This window comes from Lissotriton vulgaris, chromosome 5 (genome assembly GCF_964263255.1).
Source record: "Lissotriton vulgaris chromosome 5, aLisVul1.2, whole genome shotgun sequence".
NCBI classification, from domain to species: Eukaryota; Metazoa; Chordata; class Amphibia; order Caudata; family Salamandridae; genus Lissotriton; species Lissotriton vulgaris.
This window is the reverse complement of record NC_141693.1, coordinates 1,755,800,138-1,755,818,144: the sequence shown is the minus strand read 5'-3', so window position 1 is coordinate 1,755,818,144 and position 18,007 is coordinate 1,755,800,138. Positions and strand designations below refer to the sequence as shown.

At 40.1% G+C, this 18,007-nt stretch overlaps 1 protein-coding gene across 1 annotated transcript in view; it reads right to left on the bottom strand.

The window, feature by feature from the left end:
- Positions 1-1,623: 1,623 nt before the first annotated feature.
- The window catches only part of ETV4 (ETS variant transcription factor 4), a 135,733-nt gene continuing 119,349 nt past the window's right edge, over positions 1,624-18,007 (bottom strand). Inside the window, exons 12-13 of the mRNA XM_086924011.1 lie at positions 14,483-14,584; positions 1,624-11,358 (exon numbers count right to left, since the gene is read on the bottom strand). Of these exons, the coding sequence (XP_086780137.1) occupies positions 11,137-11,358; positions 14,483-14,584 (324 nt within the window). The 3' untranslated portion in view covers positions 1,624-11,136. The remainder of the gene's footprint in view (positions 11,359-14,482; positions 14,585-18,007) is intronic.

The window sequence follows — 18,007 nt, the reverse complement described above, 5'->3', positions numbered from 1 at the left end:
CGGAAACCAGGACAGGGTTAATTAATGTATATACTACACTACTGGGAGAGGGGGCAGAGAATGGGTTTTTGAACACAACCGACTTCACTTATTTTAAACACACACGGTTCAAGACTTTAAAGGCGGCTTATAGGGTTTGGAAAGGATTGACAAAAAAATTTGGACTAGGTAGGTTCAATAATTACACAAGATTGTACACAAACTGCTCACTACCGAGGGACATTTTCAGGGACACTACTATGAGGGACTGGCATAACAAGGGCATAGTGAAAATAGGGAATTTGCTTGATAGCCAGGGGAATATGCTACAGTTTGGGGCGTTACAAACAATATTCGGGATAGAACACAATAATTTTTACAAATATCTTCAAACCAGAAGTTTCTTAATGCAAAAACAAGGTGGTCCGACAGGGCTGGGACAATGTAAAGTCATGGATTATATAGAAACAGCTAATAGGTGTACGATAAGACAGCTATACGCGGAGCTGAAAGACAGTAAAACTGATGAAAGGGCGAAATACGCACAAAAATGGTCAGTAAAACTGGGGTCAGGGCTTGAAACCTTTCAGTTATCATTGGATCTGGGCAGAACAGTGTTATGCTCTGCTACCCTTCAGTCACAACACTCTAAGACAATATTTTCATTATATCACACCCCGGCTAGAATCGCCCAGTGGGGCGGCACAACTGGGATAACATGCCCCCGATGTGATTCAGCTGAAGCAGATATTGTGCATATGTTCTCTCAGTGTCCGCAATTGTTTACCTTGAAAATGGCTATTGAAGAGTTTTTTGTTAAAGCATTTAGGATTAAGATTAAACTGACAGATGAAATAATTATATTGGGGGTGGGGGACACGGTAGCTGCTATGTCTGTAGAGTTTATTTTTGTTTCACTTGCAATTTATCGTATATGTATAGCAAGAAATTGGCTGGACAAGGCTCCCCCTTCGTTTCAAGTCTGGATTGCAAGCCTTTTATCTATGTACAATTTGGAAAAAGCAATCTATGAGAGGAAAGGTAGGAGAGCCAAGTTACTAGGTAACAGAATATGGCAACCCATCACTAGGTGGAAAAATAGCAGGTTAAACCTAGGATAGTGAATGGAAGGTTGTCAAAATATTTTACAAATGCTTTCTCTGTTTTGTTGAATTGGAATAGGTAGTATATATATTATATAGATTTGATGAATCTTTTACGTCACAATGTATCAGAATAATGCTGCAATGTACACAATCATCTGTAAAACTGTTATGTGCTGTAACATATACAGGAATATGTGGAAAAATTTTCTTGGAAACGTTTAATAAAAATAATTTTTTAAAAAAAACAGTAATTTTTCCCCATTATTAAAGGAGGGAAATCTTGGCTCCTGAGAAGCTCCACCTCAATAGTCAAAGCACCGCCTCCACCAATCAAGAAAGGTAAAAACAGATTGCTGTGCACATCAATACATAACTGTATACAATACCCCCTAACATGATAATTTTTCTAGTTTGCAATGGAGGAACAGAACTGGTTCAAGGTCTTACGTGATAAAGAAATAAAACTCAAGTGCAACCAAACAGTTAGCACTTGTAGAGCTCAGAGAACACCATCGTACAAAAGAATTAACAAAAACAATCTGAACCAACATCCATTATTTTTATTCAGATCTCAACAAGGTGGTACCATCAAAATACATACATTGTTAACAACCAACTTGCCAAGAATTATGAGCATAATGGAGTTAAAAATTTACAAACGTTATTGAAAAGTTCTTATTTCAAGGTCATATGGCTGAAAGGAGCCTCAGGCTAAATCCAGTTCTGGGAACTACGAAAATTAGTATGAAATTCTATTGAAGGAAAGGAGCCATTATTGGGTAAATGCAATTTAGCATATGTCTTATTCTACTGTACACCAAGCTCGTCTAGCACAGCAAAAGATGTGGCTAGAATGCATATTCAGTAGACTTGTCTCAAGATACAAAAACATGCTTCAAACCCAATAGTAATTTTTGCACTGTTTGAACATTTGCTCTAAAAGCTTTCTCCATAACGGTCTTCTATGCATTCCCAGCTTCTTTCATCCAAAGGTTTTGATAATGATTAGACACTTTTAGATATCCCTTAAATCATGTTCCTGCCGCTGAACATCCATCGTGTAGCTAGCAGCAACTGAACAGGGTCATGGATGCTGTGGCCCAACTTTTACATACCCCAACGGTTCAGACGAGGTAGTGGCCATCACAACCAGAAATAAATGGTTCTCTTTGGCAATGAATAGTCAAGGTGGATTTTTGAAGACCTTTCCGGCAAAGCATGCCAACAAATTTTTGGTAAAAGTGCTTCAATAGCATGCAGTCAGGACCCCACATACAGATTGTATACAATAAACTAAAACAAACTTTCTTTTTAAGTCCAAAAGTAAAACCAAACTGAACATACCCCAAAACAAGCTGCAAAGCCATGTTTTGACAATGCGTAATACCAATACCTTTGGACACGAATTAACGAGAAATGCAGTATATAAGTATCTATCACAAACTGAGCAATTTTATCCAACAGTTGCTTCCTCGGATCAATAAATGTCAAAATCGCCACTTCTCCTGCACTATATCACAACCTCACATTGTTAGCAATTGTTTTACATTAATGCCAATCAAGTGTTCCTCGATAAGAAGAAACACTGACTGCACTACCAAGGTCTGACTGTCAGATTGCATATTGGTAACACTCTCAGAAGGCATATGAACGCATCGTGATGGCTTGCACGCTTCAAGAGATCAAAAAATGGCTACATTTAGGCCGTAAACCAGCAAGTGAAATACTATGGCAATATCTAACTTGGAAGCATTTTGCAGTTGTGAACACTACGTTTTTGAGTCAGTGAAGAAATGCACGTTGGAAAGCGTAAAAACTGTACAGAGTAAACTTGTCCATCTTTTAACCAATTCAAAACTTATTTAAACCAGTACTATATTAAAATGCATTTTAAACAGATTAACACAATTTTAGACTGTTTCAAAATGAACAGGTATGTATGCACATCCTTAGAACTGTACATAACTACAGCTGTAGTAAGGACAGTAATGGAAAATTACAATTTGGAAGATGTGTAAACCTTTATTGCGCAAAAAGGCCAAGTACATCATTTATAGGTTATGCTGAAAGTTGCTCTCCCAAGTTATGCATTTATTCAACCCTACACTAGAGAAATAAATTGACGTCAGAGCTCAACAAAATGGTCTCTGGGATACAGGTTTAAAGTACATTTTTCAAACAGAGTTTGCCTGGTGGAGCCAGCCAATATGGATAAATGATTAAAAGGGTGTAGGGTCTAGCAGATACATTATTGAAGTTTATGTCCGCATTTATCCACCGATATGGGGTGAATAAAAATATAAAAACAGAGCTATTTTCCCTGCACAAATTTCGGCGCTAGGCTCCATAACCTTTAAAATAAATGTAATTATATTAAGCCATGCTAAGCCTATAAAGCAGAATTCAACCCCACATACTTCATGTATTTTATTGCAATTTGTAATCTTTATTCTTCGGAGAGATGAACAATTATCTGAATTGGTAGAGAGTAAATGGAGACGGCCATCTGTTGTTCTGAAGGAAAAACAGGCACCGCATGCACCGCGCAACAGTTCCATTGTATCCAAGCACAGCGCAGCCCTGATAGCAACAATCAACAATGCTAATGTATTTACTGGCCGACATGAAGCTGCAATTACACATCCAATCAGCAGCCAGAGAAGATCCGCAGAGTGGAGTCACTGCTTTTGAAGAGTGCAAAAGCTTTATTTACACAATACCATGGGCAGACAAACACCAAGAGCATCATAGCGGTTTACCAAAAGTACCAGCATTTTACATTATAGCATGTCAAAGGATAGTCTTGCAAGTAATTCTATTGTTTTGTAAGTTACAACATACATAAAAACAAACTGCAGTGTTACAAATTATACAAAAATAAACACTGCACAAAACATTTATATTTTTGCATATAAATTGATCGATTGTTCTAAAACGCGATTAGAAATTTCTGTCAATAGTTGCAACCTGGTTCTCCAAAACTGAAGAAAAAAAATACAAAAAACCCCCACAATATCCTTCGTCAGTCCATATAGTTTCGGCAGAACAAATTTGCAACTAATCAGAATGGATTGTCCAATCAATATAGGAAGTACCCAGGGGTCATGTAAATAAGTTCCTCTGGAATCAACTGCATCTGCATTTATATCCTGTGGATATCATGAAACTAAGGGAAAGCTCAGCCCCTTCTAGACCTCATTGAATATTCTGCTAGAATAAGTCTGTTGAATATTCAATAATGTGATTCTATTTTATATATAAAAAGGGTAATGAAATAAGATCAAAAACACTGAGGACAAAAATACACACCACATAATTTGAAAATGTATGCCTGGTATTTACAGCTAAGAGTAGCTTAGGTATTGAGGACACGATCATATAGAATAAAACTCATTGATGACATTGATCAAAACAGTTTTGTCCCACAAACGTATAAAAATTACTTCCTAAAATCATACAGACTAAGGAATGGACGTTAGCCCAATTCGGAATTAAATATACATTTTAACCACTTGGATGCTATGCTACTTCTGGAGCTTCAATGTAATTTCCATTGAAATCAATGGAAAGTCCATGACGAGTTACCCTTGTCATTAGCGGCGAAGAGGTTAAGAGGAAATCCTACAGGAGTTATGTCAAGGCAATTTTTTAGGCCTGGCGTGCTACTAAAAACACTTCAAAATCCAACTCAAACTAAATGTATTATGGCCAGTGACTGGAAAGATGTAGGAAAGTGCCAAAGATTGTTTATGAATGACAACAAAAAAACAACTAATCTCTAATATTTTGACGAGCATATAATTCAAATAGAAAAGTGTTTTAATTCTCAGAATGGGCTGGGATGATGAAGTCACAAAACCAGAAGCATCTTCATTAAATTAAGGCATATAGCGATATTGCACAGACAAAGGCAAATCGAAGGCAGCACGGTATCAAACCTGCTATTAAGTAGAAGGGAAGACATGTCAAGTGTAGCACTTGGAGTTTAACAAGAAGATACTGGAACAATCAAGATTTACACATAACAAACAGAGACAAAAAAAAGGACACCTCTGGCAGATAAGAGGCTCATTTTAATCCCAAATTAAGACAGAATTGTCCAACGATAAGTAAACTGAAATGGGCGGTGTTCCCTCAAAATACATGCAATCACAGGAAAACCCACAAAGCATTGCTTCTTCACTCTTGCAACAGTTAAAGCAAAGGGGCCGAATGGTCTTTTATTTAGAATATTAAAATAAAAAATGTATAGCAGAGAATGTCATTACAGACGAAAATTACCTGCATTTACTTATACGGACTATAGGGGCTGTCCATCTTCCCGCCTTCATAATCAGTCTCTATTAAGGATGCAAAACCACGGACAGTCTAAATCGAAGAATACCATGCTATTGAGGTCCACCGGCTGCTTGCAGTGAAAATCTGACAACAAAACTGCCCATCTAGTGCATACAGATACTTAAATCACCAACCGAGCTTCTAGTGGGAAATTCTGAAGCACAATAATCTATAATCAATAAACAAAAACTGACATGACAGAAAAGGATATTTATATAGAGATCACAGGTTTCTCAAAGTTAGAAAAAATAGGGAATCCACATTCTCACCCTCATTTACATTTGGGACTGATTCATTTGAAAGAACAACTAATTAAGCTTGGTATAATGCTGAAATGAGCTACATCACCATCTGCTGCAATAAATGCTGCTCCAAGCAAGAAACCTGAAGTCGATGGAAGCAGCTGTGTAGATAAGCCAAAAAAAATGATTAGACCTGGCAGGTGTCAAGCCCACCATAGGCAAGGAAGAGAGCTGGGATTGCGCTTCTCCATACTAAAGGTTGGATTCCTGATATCTCAAAGTCTTATTGCTCCCTGCTCTTATCAAGATGGAAGAGGGAGCAGCCATTGGTGCAGTCTGTAGCGGTAGGCTTCAGTCGATGTGTAAGGAGATGGGCATGTGGTCCGGTTTGACTTGTTTCACTGTTAGACAGTGGTCTATCTCTCAATCAAGCCACAATCCGATCAATTGACCTACTCAGACTGGTTTTCAATGCAGGCTCTCTGGGTTTACACCAGAGGCCTGCCCCTGAAGACTATTCAGGTTGCACATCGTAAAACAGAAGTCAGCATAACAAGATGAAAGCTCAAAACAGCGACTTAACACAGTTTGTGAAGCACTCGCACCGCACTAGAGTCTAAGGACTAGACAACAGTTTTGCAATTAAACATAGGTTTTCTCATGAAAAGTCAAAACTCTGATTTTAAGAAGCATAACCACAGGTTTCAAATACAAGGAATGCTGGCAGAAAACTTGCAAAACATTGGCAAGATCTGTAATCCGTGATTAAGCATGCAGTTCGCACAACCATCTAAGCCCCCTAGGCAGGCGTGTGCCACAATGTTAGGCATTAAGAACAGAATACGGATTGAAGAGATCTATTCCAAAGCTCTTACTCGAGGATCTTTGGAAGTATGCTAAATTCAACAAAGTAATATTTGAGCAAAGTGATATTTATTGGACAGTGTATACAACTGAAAATCCACAAATAATCCAGGGTCTTGAGGATTACGCATGACTAGGTGATATCAAAGAAAAGATGCAGCTGTCACTGAGGTGCTCTTACTGCACTGTAGCTGTGCAACATAGGTGCCATTCAGATAGCAGTCTAATGCAATGACAGTTTATGAGCACATTCCCTTGGTAAACATCTACCACCATTTAAGGAGCAGGGTCACCAGAAGGTGCCTACTAAACCACTTGCATTTTTCCAATATTTTTTTTTAGAGCAACCATGGAGTTCTAGGAGAATTGAATTTATTGTTAGCACAACGGTATGCATTAATATGGAGCCAGTGCACCACATTCATTTAGCAGTCAAGGAGATAAACTTCGAGATTACATAATCTTCCTCTGTTTAGCACACGAAGAATAGCCTGTGGTGCTTTTCAAGAGTATCTTAGATCCTTAGATACACCATGAAGGACATCTGAATATGGAGTAGACCATTCAACTGCTTGACAACTTTAATATAGGACCTACTATAATGCGGACCAAAAGCAGTTTCTCTACATTTGGACCTCTCTCGTATGAGGTTTGACAGATTTAAACATACATTTAAATGGTCAAAGGAGGCGGTGTCTGGAACTCACCATCAAAATACATACAATACTCTAGAACGCCATAGTAACAGAGAGGAGAGAAAGCAAGATGCATCATTTAACACTATAGGTTATCCCTCTACACTTGCTCAATTTTTTACAGATGTGGCCTAATTAATGACTAGACTACATTGCCTGCGGAGAATGTAAAAAAAAGCATTTGAATGGACATGCTCTTATGTGCTTTGGTCGAGAGAGGAGATGGACTAAATATCTCTGAAAATATTTATTGCAAAATCGAAAAATATAAAAATTATCTAGGTTCAACTTAGTTCTGCACGTAGGTGAATTCACAGGAAATTCTTCAATAGGAAAACCAATGCTCTTATTTCCACTAAACCGCTCTCCTGTGGGCAGCTTATTATAAGTGCACAAAGACGGTTTGTCCTATTCGCTGCACTGAAGGACAAGGATATAAATGCCACTTTCACAAAAGAAACAGTCAAAATCCAAAGTAGCAGTGTCACTAAATGTATGCGTCCTCAAAGACACTGGATATTAGGTTACTAGGAGGAAGGATAGAGACCAGGATGTACAACGAGTCCTTGAAGCTACAACCAGATCAAAATTAGTAAAACAAATCCAAATTCAAACAGGCCAAGCAGAAGAATGTAAAAAAAAAAAAGTACAGTATTAACCACTTATGGATACCACTGAATAACACATCAATGGATTGCAATTTTTTTTTACCATATGATAAACTGGTTGACTAAGCTCAGCCCGGCCATATTTTGCGGGTCAATTTCTATTCCTCCACTACCGTCAGTTGATTAGATGTACACACACTACTTAAAAGTAACCAAATATTTAGGGAAAATTAAATGAAATGTTTCACTGAGGGTATCTGTGATGGAATAGATTTTTCTTAAGTCGTCCACCTTACTCCCAAGGTAAAGATCACAAATGTTGTCTCTGTGGCAGTTACTAACAGTTGTCATGTGAATAGGAGTCCAAGACAATATTCCTGACCTTTGACACCTCAGCAGTCGGGTCACAGGAAACTTCAAGGGACCAGATGAACAATCAGACATACATTCACACAAGTAGATTGGAATGAAAAACGGAACAAGAACTACTTCCGATCAACAAACACAAGTGAGTCCTCCACCCGCCATTTAACAAATGAATGCATTCTGGGGCTTTTCATCAGGACTCATGACAATTCGAAGAAAAGGCAGTTTTAGTAAAAGAAAGACTGGCCAACTGATTCTGTGGTGAACGTCTTATCTGAGGTTCATTTTGGGAATCAAAGTACTAGCAACAAGAGCCAAGGTGGGCTGTCCAATCATGACATAAGTGAAAGGGAGATGCTACTACACCTTCCATGTACCTGTGATTAGCACCGCCCAACACTGAATTCTGACCAACATAATAGCCAAGGAGGAACGCAGACACCTGCTCCCTCAAAGCACTTTGCCAGAGTGCATAAGGTCGTATCTTTACATATACACTCATCACAAAACTTACAGTATGTACCCATGGGCTCACAGTATGAACCGTGCTTGTATTTTTTTCACAGTATCACAACCACACAAACACAACTAAGGAATAGTGCTATTAATAGGGTACAAGATGACTCCATGTAATCATTAACACAAGGATCCTTTTCAAATGAGTTGAACTATGTCTTAGTCCAATGTATTCTATTGGAATTAACTGAACGAAAAGTTCCAGAATCTATTTGCATGGTGTCCCAGAATGATATGGAGTTATTGATTAAACTTTGCAACTAAACAAAAACTTTAGATTTTAAAATATGCTTCAGCAGGAACCTTGGATTCTGAGAGAGACCTATGGAGTTCACCTATCCAAAACTATCAAAGCGTTTGCAGAAGCAAGTCCATAACATTCTGGTCTAAATCAGCAAGCTGAAGTACTGGAAATCAAGAATACTTCCTAGTAAATGTCGAGCACATTAAATCGGATTTAGAATTGCACAAGCCTGTATAGTTTTGGGTTGGAGCATTCTAGCACATCATAAATCTGCTTTACGTGCGTTATATCAGGTGCCTGAAACTAGCAAATAAGATGACAAGATGATTCTTGCTGAAGATCTTGAGAAAGCAGTATGATCAATGAGCATCAACAACACTTGCAACATAAACAACGGTTGGCAACCCTCAGCCTACAGACTAGTGTGATATGGAACAAGTGCTCTCTACCAGCTTCAAGCAATCAAAAATTGCAATGCTGAGAAACCAAGCATACAACACCATCGTGCAAGACTAATAAAAAGGATGTGTAACACAAACATTAATATTTGTCCCTAAGGCTGTACATCAACCACACAGCGTTTGCAGGACCTAGCCACTTGGCAAGCAATGTTTGAGAAATGCTGGCTAAATTTAAGTACTCACATCAAGTACATATATGCCTTGAGCTTGTCACCACCTCACCACTCCATTCTTTTTGAGAGTTCAGGAGTCAATGATAGAGCACTCCTGCTGTTTGAAGGAGGATACATATTGACATATGTGTTGAACACTTATGTTGCAAAACAAATTTCCGACTTGCACCATCAAGGGATCCAGTTGATGCCGCAGATGACAAAAAGATCAACAGCCGTAGACAATGCGGTTTCAGATGTTTGGAAAGGGTCGTAGAAATGATCTTCTCTTCATGGCAAATCACTGTAAATCCCCTATTGTCATTTTTCATTGTTTAGAGTTCATACCTTCATTGGGCACAGAATGTAAAAAGATCGAGAGACAGAGGACACTAGGAAACATTCAGAAGAATCACTGCTAAGTAACTGGGCTGCACAAAAAGCCTGCAACCAAAGGCACTACAGAAGTACCACAAGAGAAGTGCAGAGCAGACTACTCAACATGTGTCAGTCACCCCACAACTTCCTGCAAATATATTCAAGAATGAGATTTCCTTTACAAATCGTATACATAAACAGTGACTGTCATTTTATAGATTTGCACATAAAGCACTTCGAATAGAAAACACAAAAAACAAAAACAAAGTATGCTGAACCCTTCAACAGGGATTTGTCTTTGCAACCCCAAGAGTGGTTGTTTGTCACCCCAAAGGCTAGTCAAAAAGTAATACCTAGAGTGTAGGTCAGTTGGCTGTGACAATCAAGATTATGAGGTCTAAAACAAATTCAGAGTTACAATTCTTTGGAACAGACTCCAAAATGAAGAAACAAACTAATTTTCTATGGCAATGCCAAGCAGAAGCCGCATTATAGTAACCGCAAACTTCCAAGTACCCTCATCTTTTTTTTTTTTAAACAAAGAATTACAGAAATTCCCCTCCTCCAAACAACCCTCAGTCAGTCTCATGGGAAAAAGCAGTCTTAAACCCATCCCAATATTCACAATAGCTATACGTACTCAAAGGAGAAAAGTAAAAAAAAAATTCTCAAACAAGCAAAAACCCTTTTCAAAAGATTTAATTTGACAATTGCATTTGGCAGTCTCCCGCTTTATTGCACCATTCGCTTGGCAGTATCCATCCGAAAAACTGCTTTCCCCACAATTTACTTTTCTCCTTACGCTACAGCTCATTAGCATGCAGCGAACCGGATACGCTAGTCTGGGACGAAAACGCCATTTTGTGCTGCAAATATGTCTGCAGCATGCAGCAGTAGCTGGAAGTCCAGAGATTTGCACGTCTCAGTTTATGGGTTGGCATTGCCAACATCTCCCGGTTAACAAGGTGACTGGCTGTTCTCCATGCCAAGTTCTGGCTGGTAACCCAACAGCACCAGTGGAACAGCTGAAGCTCAAGACGCTTTCTTCTGTTTATCTAGTCAGAGGCAGCTATTCCTCAAGTCTATGACAACACCAGGCTCTGTCAGGGCAAAGAAAAGCTCCTCTATTCTTATGATTGCTAACAAAATGTATCCATATATACAAGGATTATGCTGCATACAAGGAACTAATAGTTGTAGCCTTTGCTGTAGTGCTGCGTGGGGAGGCTGCCGGCTTCCTGGATGTATGGCACAGTTTCGTCCAGGTGAGACAACGGCACGGTGTCCTCCTCGCTGATCTGGCGGTCAAACTCAGACTTCAGAGCTGGCCGCTGATTGTCCGGAAAGGCCAGCGAGAAGAGGGCCTCAGGCTCACACACAAACTTGTAAACATAGCGCTCTCCGGCAACCTGTAAAGAAGACCACAAAAAGCAGGCGTGAAAAGTTATTCATTTAGCGGGGTGTGTTAATCAACAGGCAGTTTATCACACTCCAGTAAACCTGACAGTATAGGTGCTGGGCTGTTGCCACAAAGTTATGGAAATTCAGAGAATTTTGCAAAGGAATTTATTGTAGATTTTTTTAAGCTCAGCTGTGATAAGTCAATGATTCGTGCAGCTCAACTACCAAGAAAAATACTGATATAATCCTGTATTTAGACTCTCCAAAAAGAAGGTGGACTATGGAAAACAGAAAATCTTAAGCAGTCACAAATCATTTGAATTGGATGTCATTACAAAGCAATCCATGTACCTCGAAAAATCTGAGAAATTATTAAACAAGCACATTTATTTCTATCCTTCTTCCGATATGTGAAATTTGAGTATCGAGTTAATGCTTGTAAAGTGTTGAGCTTCTACACAGTAATCTAAGTAACGGATTTAGAGGAAACCTAATGGGAATGTATGAGAAAGGCGGGCTTGGTAGTTTACTGACTGGTCAAGCAACAGTGTGAAATGCCAGTATGACTAATGAATTGAGATTCTTTTATCCATACGACTGTACTTTCTGCAGATTGTATAAGCTTTCATTATGGTTTTAACATTTTACGGCATTTTTATTACTTTAAATGGATTTTCTATGTAACAAACGTGCTTGATTGGGTCAAATAAAAAAATATCTAAGACAGACATGCTCAGATTTTTGCTTGAGAAGACAACATTTACGGAGTTGAGTTTAGTCCATTCAGGAGGAATGAGCAACCCTACAATGCCACGGTTTTCTCCAACGCACTTTAACTCCTCGGGCCGAAGAAGTTTCCTCATTTACTGACCCACTTGAATAGCTATTTGATAAAAGTGCTGGTCTGCTTGTTTACCATGACAGGCTGGATAATACCAGACTAAAATAGTTTGAAACAGACAAACTGAATACAAAATATATACTGTACAATGGACATTAGGAAAAGTATATGGAAATGTAACTAGTCTATCCAACTTCAACATCAAACGAAGCCTCGGTACCTTCTATTTCTATTCCAAGACTGTCCAAGGACGCTCACACGACCGAACAGATGGGTACCCGACTGCCTGTTTGACTCAAACTTCCTCAATCTTGATCAAAATGTAATTTACTCTTCGTATGCAGTCTAATCTGCGTCGCATGTCTATTAATTGCAGTTTGAGTTTTATTTGCTGTCGTGTTTGCTGGATCTTGTTTAATGATTCACCAGGTTGATCAGGGTACCAGTTATTGAACAATAATTTTGAAGCCATATGTTCAAACCATAAAGGCAGTTTTGCGACAGTACATGAATCAAACCATACTGTGCATTTGTTCCTCAACACTGAAAAGTCACAGAGCTCAGGTATAAGGCAAGAGCACATGGCTTGGCCATCCAATGCAGCTTAATGAGGTTAGTCTCCTACGGCAGTAGGTTCGAGAGCCCTAGGTGACGCTATGAATGGAGAGGAAGGGGGGGGGCGCAATACCGTCAAATGTTCATGTCATGTGTGGAAAAATAGACACAAAAATACACACAACTGATGGATAGTGCTGGAATACTTTTTGCAAACAATGGTCCCATTTAAGCGTCACCAATTAAATTCTCCCAAACCATCAGTGTTTCCAACATGAACAGCCCATAATTAGTGCCGGCTTGAAGATCTTGCCTACAAGTGCAGTCTCTAGACATGGAATAGTAAGCCTTTAACATGAGCACTCATTTTTGTACATTCAAATGCTACAGCTTAGTGAAGATGGAGGGGAAACTGCAATCTAATAAAAATTAAAGTAGCCACCCCCGCGTTAGCTGCACAAGAGGCTGTCTCTCCCTACTCAACTGTTCACGGGGAGGAATGATGCACTCTGAACATGCTTCTCATCAGCCACAAGAGTCTTGCACTTAGAACCAGTTACCCGTGTGGACTTAAAGTTCTTTACGCACTTAACCAATAACTTCAAATGTTATTTGTAGTAGATGAGGTAATTTGGGGGCACACATGTGCCTGGTGCACCAGGGACATCACTTGTCTCTACCCTTTACACAGCACTTAAAAGGAAAGAGTAATGACAGGTTAGATGCAGCACACAGAAGGTCCGGGCATTTAATATGGCACCTCTCTGCCCCCTGTCTACCGTTTTTTTTTTTTAAGAATGCTGGAGTAATGCAGAACTTTTTAATAAGTGAATAGGGACACTGAAATATGCACCACTAGGCCTCAAGTGGTATTTTTTTTATAAAGCATTATAAGCAAATGGACTGAGGGCAGCTACACTAGGAGGTCTCCGTGGGTTCACATATATGTTAAAAGCACTACTACAACATAAAACGAGCACTGGCAGAGCAAACATGTCTAGTGTTGGCTGCCAGCATTTTGGTTTCGTCAATGCAAGCTTTGTTTTGTAAAACTGTCGTTGAGGGAGCTGTGGGGACGTCCCCAATGTATTTATACAATGAAACACAGCTTAAAAGCAAAACATTTTGCTTTGGCACTGAAGGGAACTAATTTGTGAGGGAATGTGCTCTAGTGAAAGAGCCGAATGCCGTCACTCAGCGAAAAAAAAACAATGGCTGAATTGGGCTGTTTCACTGGACACTACTGTATGTTGTAGTGGGGGGCGGAGGGGGGAAAAAATTGTAAATGGCACAGTAGCAGGTTAACGATTGAAGAGTGTTGGCCACACACATATTATATCATTTTAGACAAATCAAAGGTATTGGCTAACGCAGAACAAAAAAAAACAGGCAAATTAAATAACTCGTTGATAACAAAAAACTAAAAATTAAATAAATTACAATCGGTATGAGAGCAGGTGTTTAAAAGACTAACAATGTTAGCTTCCCGATTAAAACATTTGCTTTAGAACAGGTTTTAAATAAATTGGAATAAAAAAAAGATATTTAAGTACAAGCATCGAGTTTTTTCAAGCTTTTGAATCACCTGAACTAAACCCGAGAGTAACACCCCTCAGAATATGAGCAATTCACAAAACCAAAAAGCACTAAAGAACAATAATAAATGCAAACGCTGCTAATGTTTGCACGAAACAGAAGGGCCTTGAAATCCGGCAGGCAGCTCCATCCAAGGGTACCTTTTGCATAATGCCCTTTTCGTAGTAGTAGCGAAGGGATCGGCTCAGCTTGTCGTAGTTCATTGCAGGCCTGTTTTTCTGCATGCCCCACAGCCTGGCTACCTGCAGCAGAAATAGACAAAGATTAGGTTTACGCGTTCGCACAGGAAGTGCTCATGTTTCTCACACCCAATTACAGACAGCAATACCAGAGGCTGAAATTAGCACACGTTCTGGAGCGCGCGCTGCTGCCCCAGCCTCGCGCTAAGCCGGTTAGCACTTGTTTCAGAAGCAGCCTGCGGGGCAGTCGCTTTCAAACTCATACACACACGCATTACCGCCACATGGAGGACCCAGCAAAAAGAAACTTGCCTCGATGAACCAATGACCTGGATTTTTGGGTACTATAGGACAACTAACGAGCAATCAAGTGTGGACCTTTCAAAGTACTTTGTAAAACGTAAAACAATAAATGGGCCGGGCCCTTCATTTTGGGCATTAACCACCGAAGAAACGTGGATGCACCAACTTCAAGAACATTTGCTGCCTGTAAATCACGTACATCTAAAAACACGAGCTTGAGCGCCAGAGAACTTTAATGAGACGTTGTATTATCATTTGCAAGGCTTCGGTGTTTATAAAAAAAACCTAAATAAATACATATATGAATAAAAAAAAAAATCATGCGCCGAAAAATCTGTTTACCAGGCATCTAGTTAGCTAAGGGGTCTGTCGCCACCTAGTGGTGGAGGTGCAACTGCTGTTAGCGGTCTCATAATAACTTATTTTTAAGCTCTCTGCTACAGACAGGCTAGGTTTCTTATTCATAACATTCTGACTGGACTTTGCATCAGCCCTTGCTCGTAACTGGATGTCTAAGTAATGTCTCAGCTGCCTGCTCGAGTGGCATACCTGCCTATTCTAGCATTTGTTTCACACAGGAGCATTTCAGTCTCTGTGTTCTGCCTGGAGTAGAGAAATCATCTGCAATGTGATGGTCATAGATCGCCATCAGTGATGTACTATGGGAGGTCAACAGCAGTGCATGGCGGGGGCGCAAATTCTAGTCCTAATGCGATTTTTTGTTGTTGTTCAAAACGTTAATCTAACTGACATTCTAACATTACTTTAAGCTTGTTTTGTTTTTAATCAAACTTAAATATAACGTTAGTTTAACCTTAGGTTTTTTCAGTGAATATATATATTACAATAATAATGGGTACCAGGAATAATGCCCAGCCCTATATTCTCAGTACGCTGGTACCCCACCAAGGGTAGTAAGTACAATACAGAAAAAAAAATACTGAGAACAAATAAGTGTCTGACAGCTGAGTCTCGCATGACAGCTTCTTTTATTCACACACAGAATTGATTCTGAAACAGCCAACACGTTTCGCACACTCTGCGCTTCTTCAGGGTTTATGCGTACGCAATCACTCTTGCGGGCATTTTTTCACTGCATGATAATCTCATGGGTTGTTTTACAGAATTTATTCCTTTGTTGTATAAGTCACCATCTGAGTAATTGCTTGCTTTGATGCCTTTTGATAGAAAAATTATATGCTGCTTAAGTTCAATGCTCTTCTGTGTTATATTCCATGTGTGAATAAAAGAAGTCGTCATACGAGACTCCGCTGTCATACATATACACACACTTAATAATTTTTCTCTCTTTCATAAAACAAACGCATTCATCACAGTTATAATTTAGCTGAGTTTCACCAAAAAATTGATATACATTTCAACGCAACACAGGTAAGTATGATCCTCGGATCTAAACTGGTCATATTAAATTCCTAAAGATTGCAACCATAAATTAAGAAAAGATCAGCAATAACATTCCTCATTAAGCCAGGGCAAAGTAGGAGACCAAGCAAGATCTTCAGGTGCTACAAGACTACACTGTAAACCAAAGGAGATATCTGCTGCTCCAGCCTCAAGCAACGACCAGTAACCTGTATAACAGTAGCCAACGAGACCGTGCTTGATTTGAGCCGGTGATTTCCGATGATCGACAGACATCTGGGTCCCATCTGCTCCTATGACAGTCTGCTAGTCTGATTTAGAGTAAGCACAACAACAGGTGTTTACTAATTCAACCTGCATTATAAATGACTAATACCTGCCGCCCATGCTAATCTTATAGCTTTGTGGGATTGGAATATCCTGAATAATCACACCTGTTCAAGTGTGATAGTTGCTGATTTGGTTCAGTCATTGGTAGAGCTAGGAGGGGCAATGGGCGGTGTAGGCTGCAATGGCCTCCTGATGAGGGAGCTGGCACTTACATTTTTTTTCTAACAAATTAAGCACTGCAGAGATATCACATTCTGAGCAACAGAAATCATAGGATCCCAGAATGGAACAATGATTCCCATTCTGACGAAGCTTGTCAGGGAGGGCTTCACCTGAGTCAGCAGACATCTGGGTCCCATCTGCTCCTCGGGCTGAGGTTTAGTTAGAACGGCACTAAACAGCCATAAATCGCAGCCTGACATTAATGGAGGCTCCCGGCACATTACCGAGCCATTATCAGCGTTTATTGCCCTGTTTGGAACATTATACCATTAGAAACTACATCCCTGGTAATTGCACTTTAAATCAATCCGCCTCCTTGTTAGCTCAGGCAACGCGCATCAAAATATTAAGCAAAAGCGATCCCTAAAATTCGCGGTTTAATTTCTCCTAGGGTGAAAAAAGGCCAAAAGAGGCGATGCCCTCGCAATCTGCCCGCACATTCTAAAGGTTTGATGGTTTATAGAACAGTAGAGGGCCAAGAGCAGAGGACGGCAGGGGGAGGCGCCAAAGCTGAGAGAGAGGCCTGTGAGCAGGTGGAACCACAACCCAGGAGGAGGAGCCATGCGGACCTCCTATGACGTCTAACGCAAGCCCACAATGCCCTGGTGCACGGTCTTCAACACTGGATGTTTTGCTGCTGGGAATGTTTATGTTGAAAGTATAGCAAGGGACAAAGACGCTTATTTGAAGCAAATGTCGCATGCGCACTGTACAGTTGCTAAACGCCCTCAAAAAAGTACAACCCCCTCCGCCCCCTCACAATATTTAAACATGATTGCTAGTGGAGGAGCATCATGGTCCAATCGAGGCTTTTTCTCTCCCAAGTAATGACCCCTTTCACTCAACAAAACAATGGTAATAGATGGCATATAACACTGCAAATCAGCATATAACACACACCCAAAGCCCCATACACACATCCTCCACTGCAGCACATGCTGCGCCTGGCCCCCTCACGGGAGCGGGGTCCCTGGCCCAGTTCATATCTGCAATGTCACAACACTAAATAACAAAGATAGACCGTTGACTCTACATGTCCTGCTGCCCTGTAGCCCCAGACGCACATTCACTCTAGGTCGTGCCATGCACCCATGAGCCGATGACCTGATTCCCCAGATACATACACACCACCAGCCCTTGCCTGGCCTCCCTTCACCCGCTCCAGGCCAGCACGGGGGCTCACACTGAGCATGCATTAGGGTCAGCTCGGGTTTCCAGCTCTAACGTGAAATAAAAGCCTCCTTCGCT